The 17010-nt window shown below is 44.5% G+C and overlaps 1 protein-coding gene and 1 pseudogene across 1 annotated transcript; both read left to right on the top strand.

The window, feature by feature from the left end:
• Positions 1-17010, top strand: part of LOC144930532 (uncharacterized) — a 256857-nt pseudogene that overhangs the window by 195963 nt on the left and 43884 nt on the right.
• On the top strand, positions 14075-16587 carry DRD5 (dopamine receptor D5). The gene has a single exon (XM_073340129.1). It carries the CDS (start codon positions 14586-14588, stop codon positions 16062-16064), a length of 1479 nt encoding a protein of 492 aa, XP_073196230.1. The 5' UTR covers positions 14075-14585; the 3' UTR covers positions 16065-16587.

Here is a 17010-nt window from a genome sequence, read left to right as displayed (position 1 = left end):
TGAAAATGGTCATTCTGTTAGGCACAGAGACATGGAGGTCCTATTTTTGATGGTGGGGGTAACATGAGAGAACCATCTGCAAAAGTCCACTTTACACTATAACTTTGAACTGAGTTTGTAACTAATTAGGAGAATGGATTGCTCTGTGCATAGTCTGTGTCCACACAAAACATGGCTAATACTCTGTTAGTAACTGACAGCTCACCATGCTTTTCCCTTGCTAGTAGCCAAGGTTGGTCAACGGTTGTCTTACTCCAGCTTGTCCAGCATGCTGCTATTCTGCTTTATGGATGTGACGCCCTGTGATAAAGTGTACTCCCCACACCAGCTGAATGAGGCCAGGTGGGCCCAATCAGCCAATTAAGCAGCAAACAGGGGAGAGTTTAGGCTAGGAAGAGGCCACTAATTGGAAGTAAGCTCACCTGTGAGGGAACAAGCAAGGACTTACACAAAGCCAAGACTAGCAGTTATCCTCCATGAGGGAAGGAGAGATAGGAATTCCTGGGATCTAGAAAAAAGGGGTCTGACTAGGAAGAGTGGAATCAGTCTAGAGGTAAGAACAGTAAAGTTTGGGAAGCTGCAGACCTTGATTGCTTGGTAAAGGGTGCTAGACTGGACTGGACTGGACTGACCTGAACCCAGAGTAGAGGATGGGCCTAGATATCCCTTCCAACTACTGTAGGGTGGTACTGTTTTGTAGCAGTGCAAGAATGATAGTATCAGGGCAGTGGTCATGAGGACTGCCTGATGCCACTTGAACAGAAGAAACTTTGAAGGACTTTACCCTGGAAGGGGAAACCACTTAGTGACCTGGCTGGAGGGCTGAGTCACAAAGAGAGCACTACAGCTCCTGGAGTAAGAGAAGGACTGCAGCATGAGTGAGAGACTCAGAAAGTGACAAAGATTGCATCCTGCAGCTGCAATCAGCCTGGCAGAACTAATCCCCAGAACCACCAGGAGGAGGTGCTGTCAAGTGGTGAGTAGAAAACCCTCACTCTAGTCACACCCGCTAACCATGATTGTGTAGCTAGTTTAGTGAGTTCTCCACCCTCTGAGGCCTGTGTGTGGCAGGACATTTCAAAGTACATGGCCTTAGTGCTGCTGGTACTATGCTGTGTGCATGTCCTAAGGACATTATCCTCTACTGAGGCTATAGGGGACAGCTGAGTTGGACACACCTGTCCCCAATTCATGAGATTTGTTTAAACATAATGAGATTCTTGAAGTATGACTGATTTTTTTTTTATTGTATCTGCTACCTTTTTTCTGAGCCCTGAGTTCATAGTTTCAAGCCTTCTGCAACTTTAAGATCTAAATTTAAGTGGGAGCTGAGATTCTGGTGCATTCACATCATTCATTAGGAACTGGGGATTTTAAGACCAACACTGAATGGAGTGAGACTTATGATAAGTTAGCAACACTGGTGAGTGTCACAACCCAGCTGCAAAATCATGGTGTACTTGCAGGGTAGCTGGGCCCAGATGGGGGGGAAAGAAAAGGACCTCTGGTATTTGAGGACCATAAGGAACAGGCTGGGGAACAGAAAGAGATTAGGTTAATGGATCTCTTGTAAACATCATATCCCTTCTTTTATAAATCTCCCATTTTAAATTTACCTATGTGGCAAGAATAGTAAGATCAAGACTAACAAACATTCCCTCTATAAACCTTGAATATATTTTATGATAAAGCAGCTAAACAAAGGTGCAGACAAGTGGCAACAGGTTTTCTTATTTTGACTAATCAGGCTAGAGATAATAAAAATAAACATCTGACCTTGGATCACTTAAATGCTGGAATTACTTCTCTAAGGATTGTGGTCTCATTCTATAAATGCATGAATAAAATAAAATCTTGGTTTATATGTTAAAGCAGCTGTGATTGTCACAAATAAACTTTTTTTTTTAAAGTAGCCTAGTCTACTGAACCCAAAGCCTGAATAGGATTGAAAGTAATAGCAAAGCTCCCATTGACTGGATGGGTTCCTTATTTTTTTTTTTTCTTTTTAATCTGGCATGTCTTTTTTTTTTTTTTTTTTTTTGTAAAATGGTTCCCTTGTTTCCCCCAATAACACTAGTTTGGCTTAAGATTAAAACAAATCTTGCAGCTCCCTCTGGAATGCTTCATACCTTCCCCTGCCCTCTGTACTGCATCTTCCTAGCTTGTTAGGAAAACACTGAGTTTTCATCTTCATATCAAGTGCCCCTTAGTAGGTCTCAATCTATACATGGCTCTTGCCAGCAGAGAACAGCCCATAATTCAGAACTAAGGATAAAATTATTATATAAAGATGAGTGTGACAGGTAAGGGGGTACCAATGAATAGGGACATATTTCAGGAAAATAAATTGGCCTTCCTGTCTTTAACTCACAACAAATACAAATGACTGCCTTCATGCAATCCTTCATATCAAAAATAGCAGAAAGAAATTGGCACTGCTTGGTCTTCTTCCAATGAATCACCATTAGAGGGTCACTGCAGCAAAACTGGAACTAAACAGAAACTTATAAATGGATCAACTCACTCCAGTAAGAACTTTATCACCACTTTAAAGGAAAATGGAGTGAAGAATTGCTCATATCCTCACAGGTAAAGAAAGGGACTCGGAATCTGTCAGTACATCAAGGACAACTCTAGTTTCTTAGGACCCTATTTTGTTCCAGGATAAAATACTCCATACATATTACTGGAGTCCAGACTACTGGTATAAAATATATTTGTTACCTTCCAAGGGACTATTAAAACATTTTGTACATTTGCCATAAAATAGGTGCTCCAGTGATTACATATCTTCAAAGGCCCTTCAAAGCACCTATCGCCTATCTTCAAAGGCCCTTCAGTTCTGAACAGACAAACAACATCACCAAGTTTGGGTACTAGGATTGAGATCCTGGCCCCACTGAAAGCAATAGAAAAAATCTTATTGATTTTTAATGTGGCTAGGATTTCACCATAAGTCTATGGAACAAGCTATCCAATGGAAGTCAAAAATGGCTTGCAGCACTTCCGTTTCATGGGACTGACTCTTTTGGCTAACGGAATGGAAAACAGGATCTCCTCCTTCTGATGCACGTTGGCTGAGTAAATTATCCATAATGGTGTAGATGGAAATGTGGGGAGGGGGAATGACAATATCTGGGGAACTCCACTCTTATGTTCTTTCATAACCACTAGATGTTGTCCCCTCACTCAGAATCCTTAATTCTCAAATTTTAAAAAAAATTTCTTTGATCATTATTTCAAAAGCCTTTCCAGTTATAAGTGAGATCAGGGTCAGGTACCCAGGCCCCAATACAGCAAAATACTTAAGCACATGACTTTAATGGGACTACTTGTGCTTAAAATTAGGCACAGGCTTAAGTATCTTGCTAAACTGTGGCATGAGGTTCTTAGTGGGTAGAGATTAAAACTAATTAAAACCAGGTTTGTTTGAAAACCACTAGATGGGGATATTATACTTTCAAAAAAAAAATGAAGTTGGTGGGACAGAATAGATATAGCTAGTAGATTAAGTGATTCAAGGAGGATGTATGCCTTACTTCTGTATTATTCTCTCAAGTAATAAATGAGTAAACCTCTTACACTACAGTAACCGTTGTTTTGCTAAAAATCAGTGTTGAAACGGTGTCCTCTAGTCAGGGTGAAAGTAACTTAAAGGACTCACCAGTACGCCTGGAGTCCTGAGCAGGGGGTATGGCCTCAACCAGAAAAGGCAGAGCCTTTAAATCAAGATTTAAAGGCCCTGGGACTCTGGCTGTGGGTGCAGCACCAGGGGACTTTAAATCACCCCCCCAGAGCTACCTGCTGCAGAGGAAGCTGAGAGCCCCGGGGTGTTTTAAAGGGCTACCGCAGCGGAGGTCTGGGCCCTCTAAATCACTGCCAAAACCCTGCTGCTGCTCCCCTAGGGCTCCGGCAGCGGGGCTTGGGCGGCACTTTAAAGGGCCCGGGACTCTGGCTGCTGCAGGGAGCCCCGGGCCCTTTAAATTGCCAGCCTGGGGAAGCCAGTCTGGTGCGGCACGGCATACTAAATACGCTGTACTGGACTGTACTGGCTTACTTTCATTTTTGCCTCTAGTCATAAATATTTGTCCATAAAGCAAAGGTAAAATTCCTGAACTGACAAGCAGTTATTTTCAACTAATAAGTATGACCAAGTAGCTGTAATTTTTTCTGAATCAAAAGGACATTAAGAGTTGGGTAGCATTACTATATATAATTGCTGCAATCAGGAGAGACTGTGTAACAAAGGATGGCTTCACAAATGCCAGATGTTTTGATCTGCAATTGCTGCCTTAGCTGAATGCAGCTACACAATATTTGCATTGATAATGACTGGCTAAGTTTTTTTTTTTTTTTTTTTTTTTATGCGGCAAGTTTTATTTACCTGTTTTCATTTTCTCATATGTCAGCTTGAGAACTAGCCAATCACTAAGACAACTCGTTTTTTCAGATCAATATTGTTTAATGTTAGATGGAAAATTGGTTCATATACAGCTATTGCTATTGAGTGTCCCTGGTTAAAATAGTGTGGGTGGGTTTTGGTTTTTTAAAGCATGTCTTGGAAAAGTCAATAGTTTAGAGTCCACTAAGGGCCCAGTTCTGCCATCTGCTCTACTGGCTTGTGCAGTGGCCCCAGCTCTTCTCTGCTCTTTCCCCTGTGAGATGTAAGGGCATTCCCTACATTAAAGGGAGTGCAGGAACTGCAAGTATGACTGGAGAGTGTGTCTGTGTGTACACAAGGGGCTTGCACATCCAGTCACACTGTTCAGTGAAATGCCCCAAGCAGCATCTGTGCAATACTCAAGTGGATATTCATAACTCAGAATATATATGCTAATGCTATTTTGGGGATGTCCAAGCATATATGCATTAGTTCTCCTTTATCACTTTAGCCCAATCAAACCCTGCCTTGGGGGGGTGGGGGGGTCCAGAATGTTATAACATGTCCATCATTCTAAAAAACAATTTGGCTTGCTTCCTACTTGCAATACTAAGATGATAAATCAATGTGTGTGTTGTCAAAGTTAATGGATTTTCTAATCTGTTTTCACTCTGCTGTTTGAATGAAGACACACAAGCCCTGTTGATTCTAAAGGAGCATTTGATTTTAAGTCTCAGTCAAGATGTAAAGCAAAATGAAGAAGGAGCAGGAATTTGATGCTGCTTGGGTCAGAGGTGACACAGTTGCTGATTCTTGAAACTAGCTTTTTATCTGAAACAAGATTAGAGCCCAATAATAAATCCTAAACTGTAAAATAGTTCTGGGATAGTCAGGCCCATGAAAAGTATTGCAATACTAAGGCAGAAAATCTAACTATTTAGACAGTTATAATTTTTTTTCTCATTCTCTGATTCGGGGCTTAGAACAGCCTAACTGCTGCTGTCAATTATGACAGCTGTAATGATCTCATGGGGCAGTTAACAATCGGGCAGAGCATTATAAGCTCTGGCTCCCACTCTCCTGCACACCTTGCCCTTGGTCATGACTCTGGCCTGACTCTCTCTATCTGCAACTGATTGCACCCTGTATTTACACCCTATACCACCATTGTAATTGTTGTACAAAATATGCCTTGAGAGGTTCATTTGATTACAAATAACTTGCTGGTCAATATCATGGTGAAATGTATGTAGCAACATTATATGTAAAGTTATGAATGCCCCCTGAATGAGGATGGTAGCGCACATTCAAACCTATGTAGTCCTGATTAAGCAGGAGTGGGTTAAGCAGGTCTATCTTAAACAAAGGAATGTTTGCTTACCTCAGTTTACATATAACTAGTAGACAAGGTCCTTGAGAAAGCAAGAAGACAAGGCAAATCAGTATACACAGGGGAGGGGTGAGCATGGGGACACAGTCACCCCAAGACTCCTGTTGCCTAATTTACTGTTTGAATAAACTTTGCTTTATGGAGTAATCTTCAGAAGACTCCACTTCAAAGGGGGACTGGACTATAGAAGTGAGGGGCAAAACCACCCCAGATATTCTTGCTTTCTATCTCACTCACTCTTTCACTTAAGAAGACAAATGAAACCAGCCCTTTGGACTTCGGGAGCAGATGCTGACTTGCGAATTTGGTCAGCAATGTTGCTGGGAACCTGGGGTAAGGACTTCACGTTGAAGCAAGTCTAGTTCAAACTTTAGTACTAGAAGGCATTTTAGTGCCTTAGATTTTAAATGAGTGCAAGTATCTTTGCAGTCAAACTTGTTTTATTTCTTAATCAAAACTAATCCAGTGTTGGGAATTTTTGGTAATGCCAATTAAAGTAGCAAATTGTTGTTTATTCCATTATGGGGCAAAGGACCTAAAATATCAGATGGCTGAACAGTGCAGAACCCACGATTTGGGGGCAAAATTCAGGAGTAGGAGTGTGTTGGGATCACACTGCAAGTAGTAACTAAGACTGCTGAATGCCAGTGTGTGGCTGGTGTGCTGCTCACAGGCTGCTGGGGTCAGAATTGCTGGGCCAGGGTTCTGGCTATACACACACACTCAGGGTGTGACCTGCAAGCTGATTGTGAGCAACTCAAGTTGGAAGCTACAACAGCAAAGCATTGTGAGGCACCCAAGGTTGCAGGGCATGGGTGATAACATCTCACTGGTCTGGATTGCAGCTAGAATGCTATAGCCATCTTCATAGAAGGGGGCAGAAGGTGAGGTGTAGAGCTGTCTATAAATGGCTTTACACCAACAAGGATACCCCTTCACAGGGGTGATTCTTGGCTGCCCTTTTAGAGTAGCTTTGTCTGCTCTGTACTTCCAGAATAGTGCAGAGTGGATGAACAGGGAAAGCAGAGTGGATGAACAGGGAAAGCAGAGTGGATGAACAGGGAAAGCAGTGGATGTATTGTTTCTTGACTTTAGCAAAGCTTTTGACACAGTCTCCCACAGTATTCTTGTCAGCAAGTTAAGGAAGTATGGGCTGGATGAATGCACTACAAGGTGGGTAGAAAGCTGGCTAGATTGTTGGGCTCAACGGGTAGTGATCAATGGCTCCATGTCTAGTTGGCAGCCGGTATCAAGTGGAGTACCCCAAGGGTCGGTCCTGGGGCCGGTTTTGTTCAATATCTTCATAAATGATCTGGAGGATGGTGTGGATTGCACTCAGCAAATTTGCGGATGATACTAAACTGGGAGGAGTGGTAGATAGGCTGGAGGGGAGGGATAGGATACAGAAGGACCTAGACAAATTGGAGGATTGGGCCAAAAGAAATCTGATGAGGTTCAATAAGGATAAGTGCAGGGTCCTGCACTTAGGACGGAAGAACCCAATGCACAGCTACAGACTAGGGACCGAATGGCTAGGCAGCAGTTCTGCGGAAAAGGACCTAGGGGTGACAGTGGACGAGAAGCTGGATATGAGTCAGCAGTGTGCCCTTGTTGCCAAGAAGGCCAATGGCATTTTGGGATGTATAAGTAGGGGCATAGCGAGCAGATCGAGGGATGTGATCGTTCCCCTCTATTCGACATTGGTGAGGCCTCATCTGGAGTACTCTGTCCAGTTTTGGGCCCCACACTTCAAGAAGGATGTGGATAAATTGGAGAGAGTCCAGCGAAGGGCAACAAAAATGATTAGGGGTCTGGAACACATGAGTTATGAGGAGAGGCTGAGGGAGCTGGGCTTGTTTAGCCTGCAGAAGAGGAGAATGAGGGGGGATTTGATAGCTGCTTTCAACTACCTGAAAGGGGGTTCCAAAGAGGATGGCTCTAGACTGTTCTCAATGGTAGCAGATGACAGAACGAGGAGTAATGGTCTCAAGTTGCAGTGGGGGAGGTTTAGATTGGATATTAGGAAAAACTTTTTCACTAAGAGGGTGGTGAAACACTGGAATGCGTTACCTAGGGAGGTGGTAGAATCTCCTTCCTTAGAGGTTTTTAAGGTCAGGCTTGACAAAGCCCTGGCTGGGATGATTTAACTGGGAACTGGTCCTGCTTGGAGCAGGGGGTTGGACTAGATGACCTTCTGGGGTCCCTTCCAACCCTGATATTCTATGATTCGATGATTCTAACTGGGAACCAAAGACTGAGCTCATTGACTGCAAACTTAGTAAAATATGAAACAATGAGGAGAATTTCTCGGTCCCTGTTGTCCATGTTAAAACTGATCACTCCAACTGTGTTACAAATGTTTCCAATGTTATAGTGTTTTGGGCTCTATAAGCAGCTAATACCAATACGGAGTTAAAAATATAGAGGTAGATACTGTGTCTGGGGTTAAGTTGTAAAAGGATTGCATCAAAAAGTATTCTATCAAGCAAATTCAAAAGCAAGCAAGAAAAACTACATGAAAAGCAGTTGAGAGCCATAGTACATTAGTTTATGGCCTCTGTTCAGCAAAGCATTTCAGCATCTGCTTAACTTAAGCATAATATTTAAGTCCATCCCTATTCAGCATATCAGTTAAGCACGTGCTTAATTTTAAGATTACTTACATTCCATTGATTTCACTGACATGTTTTAGTGCTTTGAAACGGATGGAAAACACATGCTTGGATGTACAAGCAGGAGACTATTGAGTGGTTCATGTGGTATTGCCTCTCTATACAGCATGGGCGAAAAAAGTACTTTAATACTGCATCCAGTTCTGTTGTTAACACTTCAAAAATGGAAGTTAAAAACAGAAGAATGATCCAAGGAAACCTGCCTTACAGTAAGATTTAAGAAGCTCTGTATTTTTAATTCTTCAAAAGAGAAAGATAAAAGATTAAGACATGATCATAGTATTCTCCTCTCTGTCACAGTTAGGGATTTTGAGTGGCTATACCTCTTGTCTGATCTTTGTATTTTTATGTAAATATTTTACTGTAGTGCTCTGGGTGCCTGTTCTTAAACGGATGTAGGTTTTGCTATACTAAAGAATACAAAAAGCTAGACCAATTTCCTGAATAGAGATGCACAAACTCTTCTCTCTGAACCAGTCTAATTCCATTGCTTCCAATCTGCCAGCTGTATGAGAGAAGCACAATTTTTACAGGCCTAAAAGAGGACACACTGTTTCAAGGGAGAAGCACAAAAACCACTAGAACATTAAAAAAGTAACACATCTCTTTGCCAAGTGACAGTCTTAACCTTAATGGGCTACCCTTGAAATGGAATATATATGTAAACTGCGAGAGGGTGGGTAACCTATCAAGTGTTAAAGATTTTTATCTTATCACAAAGAGTATGTTGCATGAGCCTTCCAGAATCTGATAACCAACCACAACTGTGATCCTGCTATTGCTGCTCTGTGATCTGCTAGAAGTTTGTTCTTGACATCCATGCTGACTGTTAGTTATCACTCTATCTTCTATGTGTTTGCAAATTGCTTAATTATTTGTTCCATAGTATTTCAGTATCTTAGGTTAAAGCTGACACGTCTGTAATTTCCTGAATTGTCCTTATTTCCCTTGCTGTAGAATGGCTCTATATTTGCCCTTTTCCAGTCCTGTGGAATCTCTCCCATCTTCTATTACTTTTTTTTGAAGATTGAGCCATTAGCAATTATATCTCCTCAGTCAGCTCCTTGAGTATTCTAGGATGTGTTTCATCAGGCTGGTGACTTGAATACCTCTAACTTGTCTAAGTAATTTTTTAACTTGTTCTTCCCCTATTTTAGCCTCTGATCCTATCCCATTTTCACTGGCATTCACAAGCTGTCCAATTGCTACTAACCTTTTTGGTGAAAACAACTGAAACAAAAGTCATTTAGCACTTCTGGTATTTCTAAATTTTCTGTTCTTGCTTGCCCCCCTTATTGGGTAATGTGCCTGTGCTGTCCCTGGTCTTCCTCTTGCTTCTAATGTATTTGTAGAATGTTTTCTTGTTATCCTTTGTCTCTAACTAGTTTAATCTTATTTTGTGCCTTTGCCTCTCTAGTTTTTGTCCCCACTTACTTGTGTTCTTTGTTAAATTAGAAAGGATGAATATAGGCATAGCCAGCCTCAAGAGGCGACTATATTAGTATAGACAGTTTAAAAATGTTATTTGTCTGCAAAGTAACTGACTGAGTTTTGATTTAGTGATTTTTTTTTTTGGGTGGGGGGGGAGGAGGAAGGAAACTAATAACTTCCTGAAATTAATGGAACAATCATGATGGGATGAGTAAAACTCTTTAAACACACACCACAAACTTTAACACACCAGATTCTCAGCACACTAATGTCAAATAAGGATGCCCTTCTCTACCCCTGTGAGCGTGACCCCAGGCAGGGGACTGTTAACATTAACATAATTTGTGTGGCTTTTTTCTTTGCTAGCTTTCTGTCTTGGTTTGGCTGGACAGGTTTTTTTTTTTTTTTTTTTCTTTCTCTTCCCTCCTCCCCCGCCCCAATCTTTTGTGGTGTCTGGACTCCACTTCTTGTGGTCACTGGAGTTCCCAATATAGGAGATTATCTGTAAATAATATTTTTAAACCATAAGTCCAAGTCTTTAACTTCAGTTCACTAGGACATAGGGCTCCTAAGTTGAGTAATGGTCTCAAGCTGCAGTGGGGGAGGTTTAGGTTGGATATTAGGAAAAACTTTTTCTCTAGGAGCGTGGTGAAGCACTGGAATGTGTTACCTAGGGAGGTGGTGGAATCTCCTTCCTTTTGAGGTTTTTAAGGTCAGGCTTGACAAAGCCCTGGCTGGGATGATTTAGCTGGAGATTGGCCCTGCTTTAAGCAGGGATTTGGACTAGATGACCTCCTGAGGTCCCTTCCAACCCTGATATTCTATGATTCCAATAAAATGCCAACTGAAAACAGATATGAATCTTGAACAGATTTTTTTTCTTCCAATTGTTTAAAATGTTTTGGTGCACCTATTTATTTTTTATAACTGTCTGAATAAAAAACACTTACCTTTTGAGTCAAGCCTCTGATCCTCCAAAAACATATAGGCTTAACTTTACACAAGTGAATGGGGAATTCAATGAGACTAGAACATTAAACTCATGCTTACACTTTTTGCAGGATTAGAGCCTTAGACAGAATAATGATGGACTCTACAGAAAACCCAGAGACGGATGGAATCAAATTTTCATTTGCTATGTTGTTTGAATGTTATAAACAAGTCCTCCAGTTGACCATTGAGTCTTCAGGGGAGATCAGGTACAGAAGGCTGGAATTATTAAGATTAAAATAATTTTCAAGCTTTTTATTCCTCAGGGAGAAGCAAGAATGACTTCAAAAACTTCTTTATTGTGGGCTACCTTTAAATATGTAGGGTGCCTTGTGTCCCTGGTATAGGCTGAAAGTAAATTAGATTTTGCCAAATGTGTGTTACAAAACTCTACTTGAACCTCTAATGCTATTTCCTGTAATCCTAATAATATATTAGGAAGGATCAAGTGCGAGTATAATCCACACACCTTCTGGGTGTGGTGTTCTGTCCCATCTAGTGGCACGGAGACCACTTAGAGATTTAATGAGTTTGCCCTATAGTCTAAGGGCATGGTGTCAAGGTTCCTTCCCCACTCTGAACTCTAGGGTACAGATGTGGGGACCTGCATGAAAACCTCCTAAGCTTACTTTTACCAGCTTAGGTTAAAACTTCCCCAAGGTACAAACTATTTTACCTTTTGCCCTTGGACTTTCGCTGCCACCACCAAACATCTAACCAGTTTTATTTTATTAGGAAAGAGCCCATTTGGAAACATCTTTCCCCCCAAAATCCTCACACCCCCCTTCCTGGGGAAGGTTTGATAAAAATCTTCACCAATTTGCATAGGTGACCACAGACCCAAAACCTTGGATCTTGAGAACAATGAAAAAAACATTCAGTTTCTTAAAAGAAGAATTTTAATTGAAGAAAAAGTAAAAAGAATCACTTCTGTAAAATCAGGATGGTAAATACCTTACAGGGTAATTAGATTAAAAACATAGAGAATCCCTCTAGGCAAAACCTTAAGTTACAAAAAGACACACAGACAGGAATATCCATTCCATTCAGCACAGCTTATTTTCTCAGCCATTTTAAACAAACAATCTACCACATATCTAGCTAGGTTACTTACTAAGCTCTAAGACTCCATTCCTGTTCTGTCCCCGGCAAAAGCATCACACAGACAGACCCAGACCCTTTGTTTCTCCCCCCTCCAGCTTTGAAAGTATCTTGTCTCCTCATTGGTCATTGTGGTTAGGTGCCAGCGAGGTTCTCCTAGCTTCTTAACCCTTTACAGGTGAAAGGGTTTTTCCTCTGGCCAGGAGGGATTTTAAAGGTGTTTACTCTTCCCTTAATATTTGACACATGGTTACACTGGAAACTTCAAAGTGCTGTGACGGGTGTGTTCCCACAGCAGCGCTTTGAAGTGCGAGTGTGGTTACGGGCGAGCGCTGGGAGAGAGCTCTCCCAGAGCTCCTGGTAATCCACCTCCACGAGGGGATTAGCTCCGAGCGCTGGGAGCATGGCTTCTTGCCTGGGAGCCTGTTTACACTAGCGCTTTAAAGCGCTTTGACTTGCTGCACTTGGGGGGTGATTTTTCACACCCCCGAGCCAGCAAGTTAGAGCGCTATAAAATGTAAGTGTAGCCAAGCCCTTAATTAACAGCCTGTTGGCTTTTAGCTCATGCAGTACAGGCTCATGCACTAAGCTCCAGAGGTTCGATCCTACCCACCAGGCACTACACTAGGTTGTGAAATGTATTGTGGGGGCAGGTGCCATTTCATAGAATCATAGAATATCAGGGTTGGAAGGGACCCCAGAAGGTCATCTAGTCCAACCCCCTGCTCAAAGCAGGACCAATTCCCAGTTAAATCATCCCAGCCAGGGCTTTGTCAAGCCTGACCTTAAAAACCCCCAAGGAAGGAGATTCTACCACCTCCCTAGGTAACGCATTCCAGTGTTTCACCACCCTCTTAGTGAAAAAGTTTTTCCTAATATCCAATCTAAACCTCCCCCACTGCAACTTGAGACCATTACTCCTCGTTCTGTCATCTGCTACCATTGAGAACAGTCTAGAGCCATCCTCTTTGGAACCCCCTTTCAGGTAGTTGAAAGCAGCTATCAAATCCCCCCTCATTCTTCTCTTTTGCAGGCTAAACAAGCCCAGCTCCCTCAGCCTCTCCTCATAACTCATGTGTTCCAGTCCCCTAATCATTTTTGTTGCCCTTCGCTGGACTCTCTCCAATTTATCCACATCCTTCTTGAAGTGTGGGGCCCAAAACTGGACAGAGTACTCCAGATGAGGCCTCACCAATGTCGAATAGAGGGGGACGATCACGTCCCTCGATCTGCTCGCTATGCCCCTACTTATACATCCCAAAATGCCATTGGCCTTCTTGGCAACAAGGGCACACTGCTGACTCAAGCATTTGTAATGCTTTCCTCACCAGCACCACTCCCTTATGAAGTTATGTGATTGAGTTTGTTTTTTTTAATAAACATAATGCAAAAAAGCACTAATTTAGTAGTCCCCCTCTCCCAGGTGCTGATGGATGATGGCTCTAGCCTTATGCATCGAAAGAGTCACTCTAGATTAGCCAAACCATGTAGGAAATGATCCCCCGGACATCTCTCTGTTAATTCAGATGGAGCCCTAATCATTTTGGCCAATCTTGTCCAACTGCCTGTTCCTTGGATCTGGCCACATGGAGACACGAAATACAGACCCCTGCACAAGGGATATTGGTCATAGAGGGACTTCTACGCAGTGTGCCATCAGTCACCCCCTTCTGTCTCCTACCTCCGCTCTGCATCAACAGGACCTCTAGGGCAGGTATTCTCTTCACCTTTTATCCCCATGGGCTTCCTAGAAACTGACGACAAGGGCAGGACAGAGGGCGAACCCCCCCCGCCCCCCGAGATGAGTGTAACCTGCGCAGTGTGCAGGCGTTGGAAACAGTCTCTCGGTCTCCCGTGGCGAGCTGAGCAGCACCGGGCGAGCGTGTGCCCGGAATGCCCCCGCCCCCTGTGGGCAGCGGCAGCGAGCCGCGCTGGGCGAGGCGGCGCCCAAGCCCCGCTCCCGTGCGCCCACATCCCAAAGTTTTGTCCCCACCTCGCTCAGGGAGCGGAGGTTCAGGACAGCGGCTCCCCTTGCTATTGAGCATGCTCGGCCCGCCGGAGCGCACCCAGCGGCTCGGGGAGCGCAGGCGAGGGCGGCGGGAGCCGACACTGTGGCGGCAGCACTCGGAGCGCAGAGGGAGTCTCGCCGTCGCTCCGGGACGTACCCACAGCAGCGGGCGCAGCTAGAGCACGAGGGCTAGGCAAGCGGCGGCGCCCGGCGCGGAGAGCAGGAGCCCCCCCCCCCCGCACTCGTTCAGGGGCGCGCTGAGAGCGGGGCACTGGCAGCGGCGGGGGGCAGCGGCAGCACCCCGCGCTTCGCGGAGAGTCCAGGCAGCGCAGCAGTGCCACTCAGGCGCACCGGCTGCAGGAGGGGAGCCTAACAGCAGCCCCGATGCCCCCTGAGTGAGTGCCGGGGGCGAACCGGGGGGCCGCCGCCTCGGAGCAGGTGGCTAGCAGGAGCGAGCCCGGCAGCGGTCCGCGGCGGCTGTGGTGGCGGCGACCGGCTGGCGGAGCGAGCGCCCCCGGGGGATCCAATGGGGCCAAGCGATGGGCGCTCGGGAGAAGTATTAGTCGTGCAGCGCGCTTCCGCTGCCCTGGCCCCGGGGGGAGGGACCCAGCCATGCTGCAGTCTCCAGGGGAGAACCAGACCCTGCTCTCCCAGCCTCTCCCGCTTTCGCTGCTGTTGCATCAGCCCGGGCCGCCTGCAGTGGGCGCTGGGGAGGGGTCAGGGGAGCCGCCTGTGGCTGCGGGGCCCGCGCAGATAGTGGCTGGCAGCCTACTGTCCCTGCTGATTCTCTGGACGCTCTTCGGCAACGTGCTGGTGTGTGTGGCCATCATCCGCTTCCGGCACCTGAGGAGCAAGGTCACCAACATCTTCATCGTGTCCTTGGCCGTCTCTGACCTCTTGGTGGCCCTGTTGGTGATGCCCTGGAAGGCAGTGGCCGAGGTGGCCGGCTACTGGCCCTTTGGGGCCTTCTGCAGTGTCTGGGTGGCCTTTGACATCATGTGCTCCACCGCCTCCATTCTGAACCTCTGTGTGATCAGCATGGACCGGTACTGGGCCATCTCCAGCCCATTCAGGTATGAGAGGAAGATGACCCAGAGGGTGGCTTTGGTGATGATCAGCGTGGCTTGGGCTTTGTCTGTCCTTATCTCTTTCATCCCTGTCCAGCTCAACTGGCACAAAGGCGGGGATGTTGATGGAGGTGGGCCTGGCACTACCTCAGCAGCAGCAGGCACTGGCCCCAGCTGGGCGGAAGGGATTGGCACTAACTGGACAGTAGTATTGAGACCCTCAGAGGGGACTGCCAGCAGCAATGAGACTCTTGAGGGACAGGCTGAGAGCTGTGATTCCAGCCTCAACAGGACCTATGCTATCTCCTCCTCGCTGATCAGCTTTTATATCCCCGTGGCCATCATGCTAGTCACCTACACACGGATCTACCGCATTGCCCAAGTGCAGATCCGCAGGATTTCCTCCCTGGAGAGGGCAGCTGAGCATGCACAGAGTTGCCGGAGCAGCCGTGTTGACTGCCACCACCACACCAGCCTCAAGACTTCCATCAGAAAAGAGACCAAGGTCTTGAAGACCCTCTCAGTCATCATGGGAGTCTTTGTCTGCTGCTGGCTGCCCTTCTTCATTCTGAACTGCATAGTCCCCTTTTGTGAGAGCCCGCCTGACAACCCTTATGCTGGCCTTCCCTGTGTCAGCGAGACCACCTTTAATATTTTTGTATGGTTTGGCTGGGCCAACTCATCCCTCAATCCCATCATCTATGCTTTCAATGCTGACTTCAGAAAGGTTTTCTCCAACCTCCTAGGGTGCAGTGAGTTTTGCTCTAGCACTCCAGTGGAGACAGTCAATATAAGCAATGAACTCATCTCCTACAATCAAGACACCCTTTTCCATAAGGAAATAGTGACTGCTTATGTCAACATGATCCCTAATGTGGTTGATTGCGAGGATGATCCTTTCGACAGGATGTCCCAGATCTCCCCAGACCATGAGATTGCCACCGACTCTGTGTGTGAGCTGGACTGTGAGGGGGAGATCTCCCTAGACAAAATAACACCTTTCACCCCAAATGGTTTACATTAAATTGCATTGTGTCCTGTCTGCTTTTACTGGATTGTACAACAAATTGCAAACACAGAATGAAAAGACTACTGGACTATTGGTCAGTCAATTCACTCCAACTGTGTCTTGCACTTTCAGGGTTTAGAAATTGCCACACAGAGTTGATAAAAACAAGCTTAATTCAACATCCCCGAAACTGAGAGAGGACTAGGAAGTTAAATCAGCCCTGGGGTGTGATCCTGGGATATGACTAGTTAGTTAGTGTTTGTAAAAAGCTCTGAAGATGGAAAGTGCTCTCAAAGCATAAAGTATCATAACTTCTAAGAACAGGGACAGATGCTGTAATGACATGGTCACTAAAAATAAAAATTATTAGATTGTCCAATTCTTGTTTTTGTTTGAATTTTATGTGGAGCTAAGGGTTGGGCTGGTGGTGAACTGGGTGATTATTTAAATACTTGTTTCTGTTTCTTTCAAAACAGTTTCTCTGTAATTAATGTGTTTTCCTAGGCAGCATTATTGCCTTTGATATCTTTGCCTTGTCCTGAAGATGAAAATAAATGTTGTTGATCAAGGAGTTATTTTTTCCTTCATTAGCATGAAGATTTACATTGTGTAAACAAATGTTAGCATTTCTACTTGAATGATTAAAGTAACTTATTATTTCAAAAGCAATCTAAAGTCCGTGTGGAAATAGAATGTCTGAGTTAAAGCAGTGCTCACAGGAAAATCTGATTTTAAATTAGCTCTTTTTGATACTTCTACTCAGAGCTAGATTAATGCTTACAGTTTTTGTTCCCTTTGCATTAATTGTCACTGATGTCCTTTATTAGTCATGATTTTCTGTAGCTAAAATATCAAATGTGTATTTATAAAATATTAAAAATCATTTTAATTCTAAACCTGAATGGACTTTTAAGATGCTAATAGTGAGCAAAGAATAACCTCCTGATAGTGTTCACAAAAC

The sequence above is a fragment of the Lepidochelys kempii genome, chromosome 4 (assembly GCF_965140285.1).
Source record: "Lepidochelys kempii isolate rLepKem1 chromosome 4, rLepKem1.hap1, whole genome shotgun sequence".
NCBI classification, from domain to species: domain Eukaryota; kingdom Metazoa; phylum Chordata; order Testudines; family Cheloniidae; genus Lepidochelys; species Lepidochelys kempii.
This window is presented reverse-complemented; position numbering and strand designations above follow the sequence as displayed.

Bases quoted from the DNA above. Each gene is read 5' to 3' on its own strand.
- DRD5 (XM_073340129.1), top strand. From the start codon at position 14,586: ATGCTGCAGTCTCCAGGGGAGAACCAGACCCTGCTCTCCCAGCCTCTC.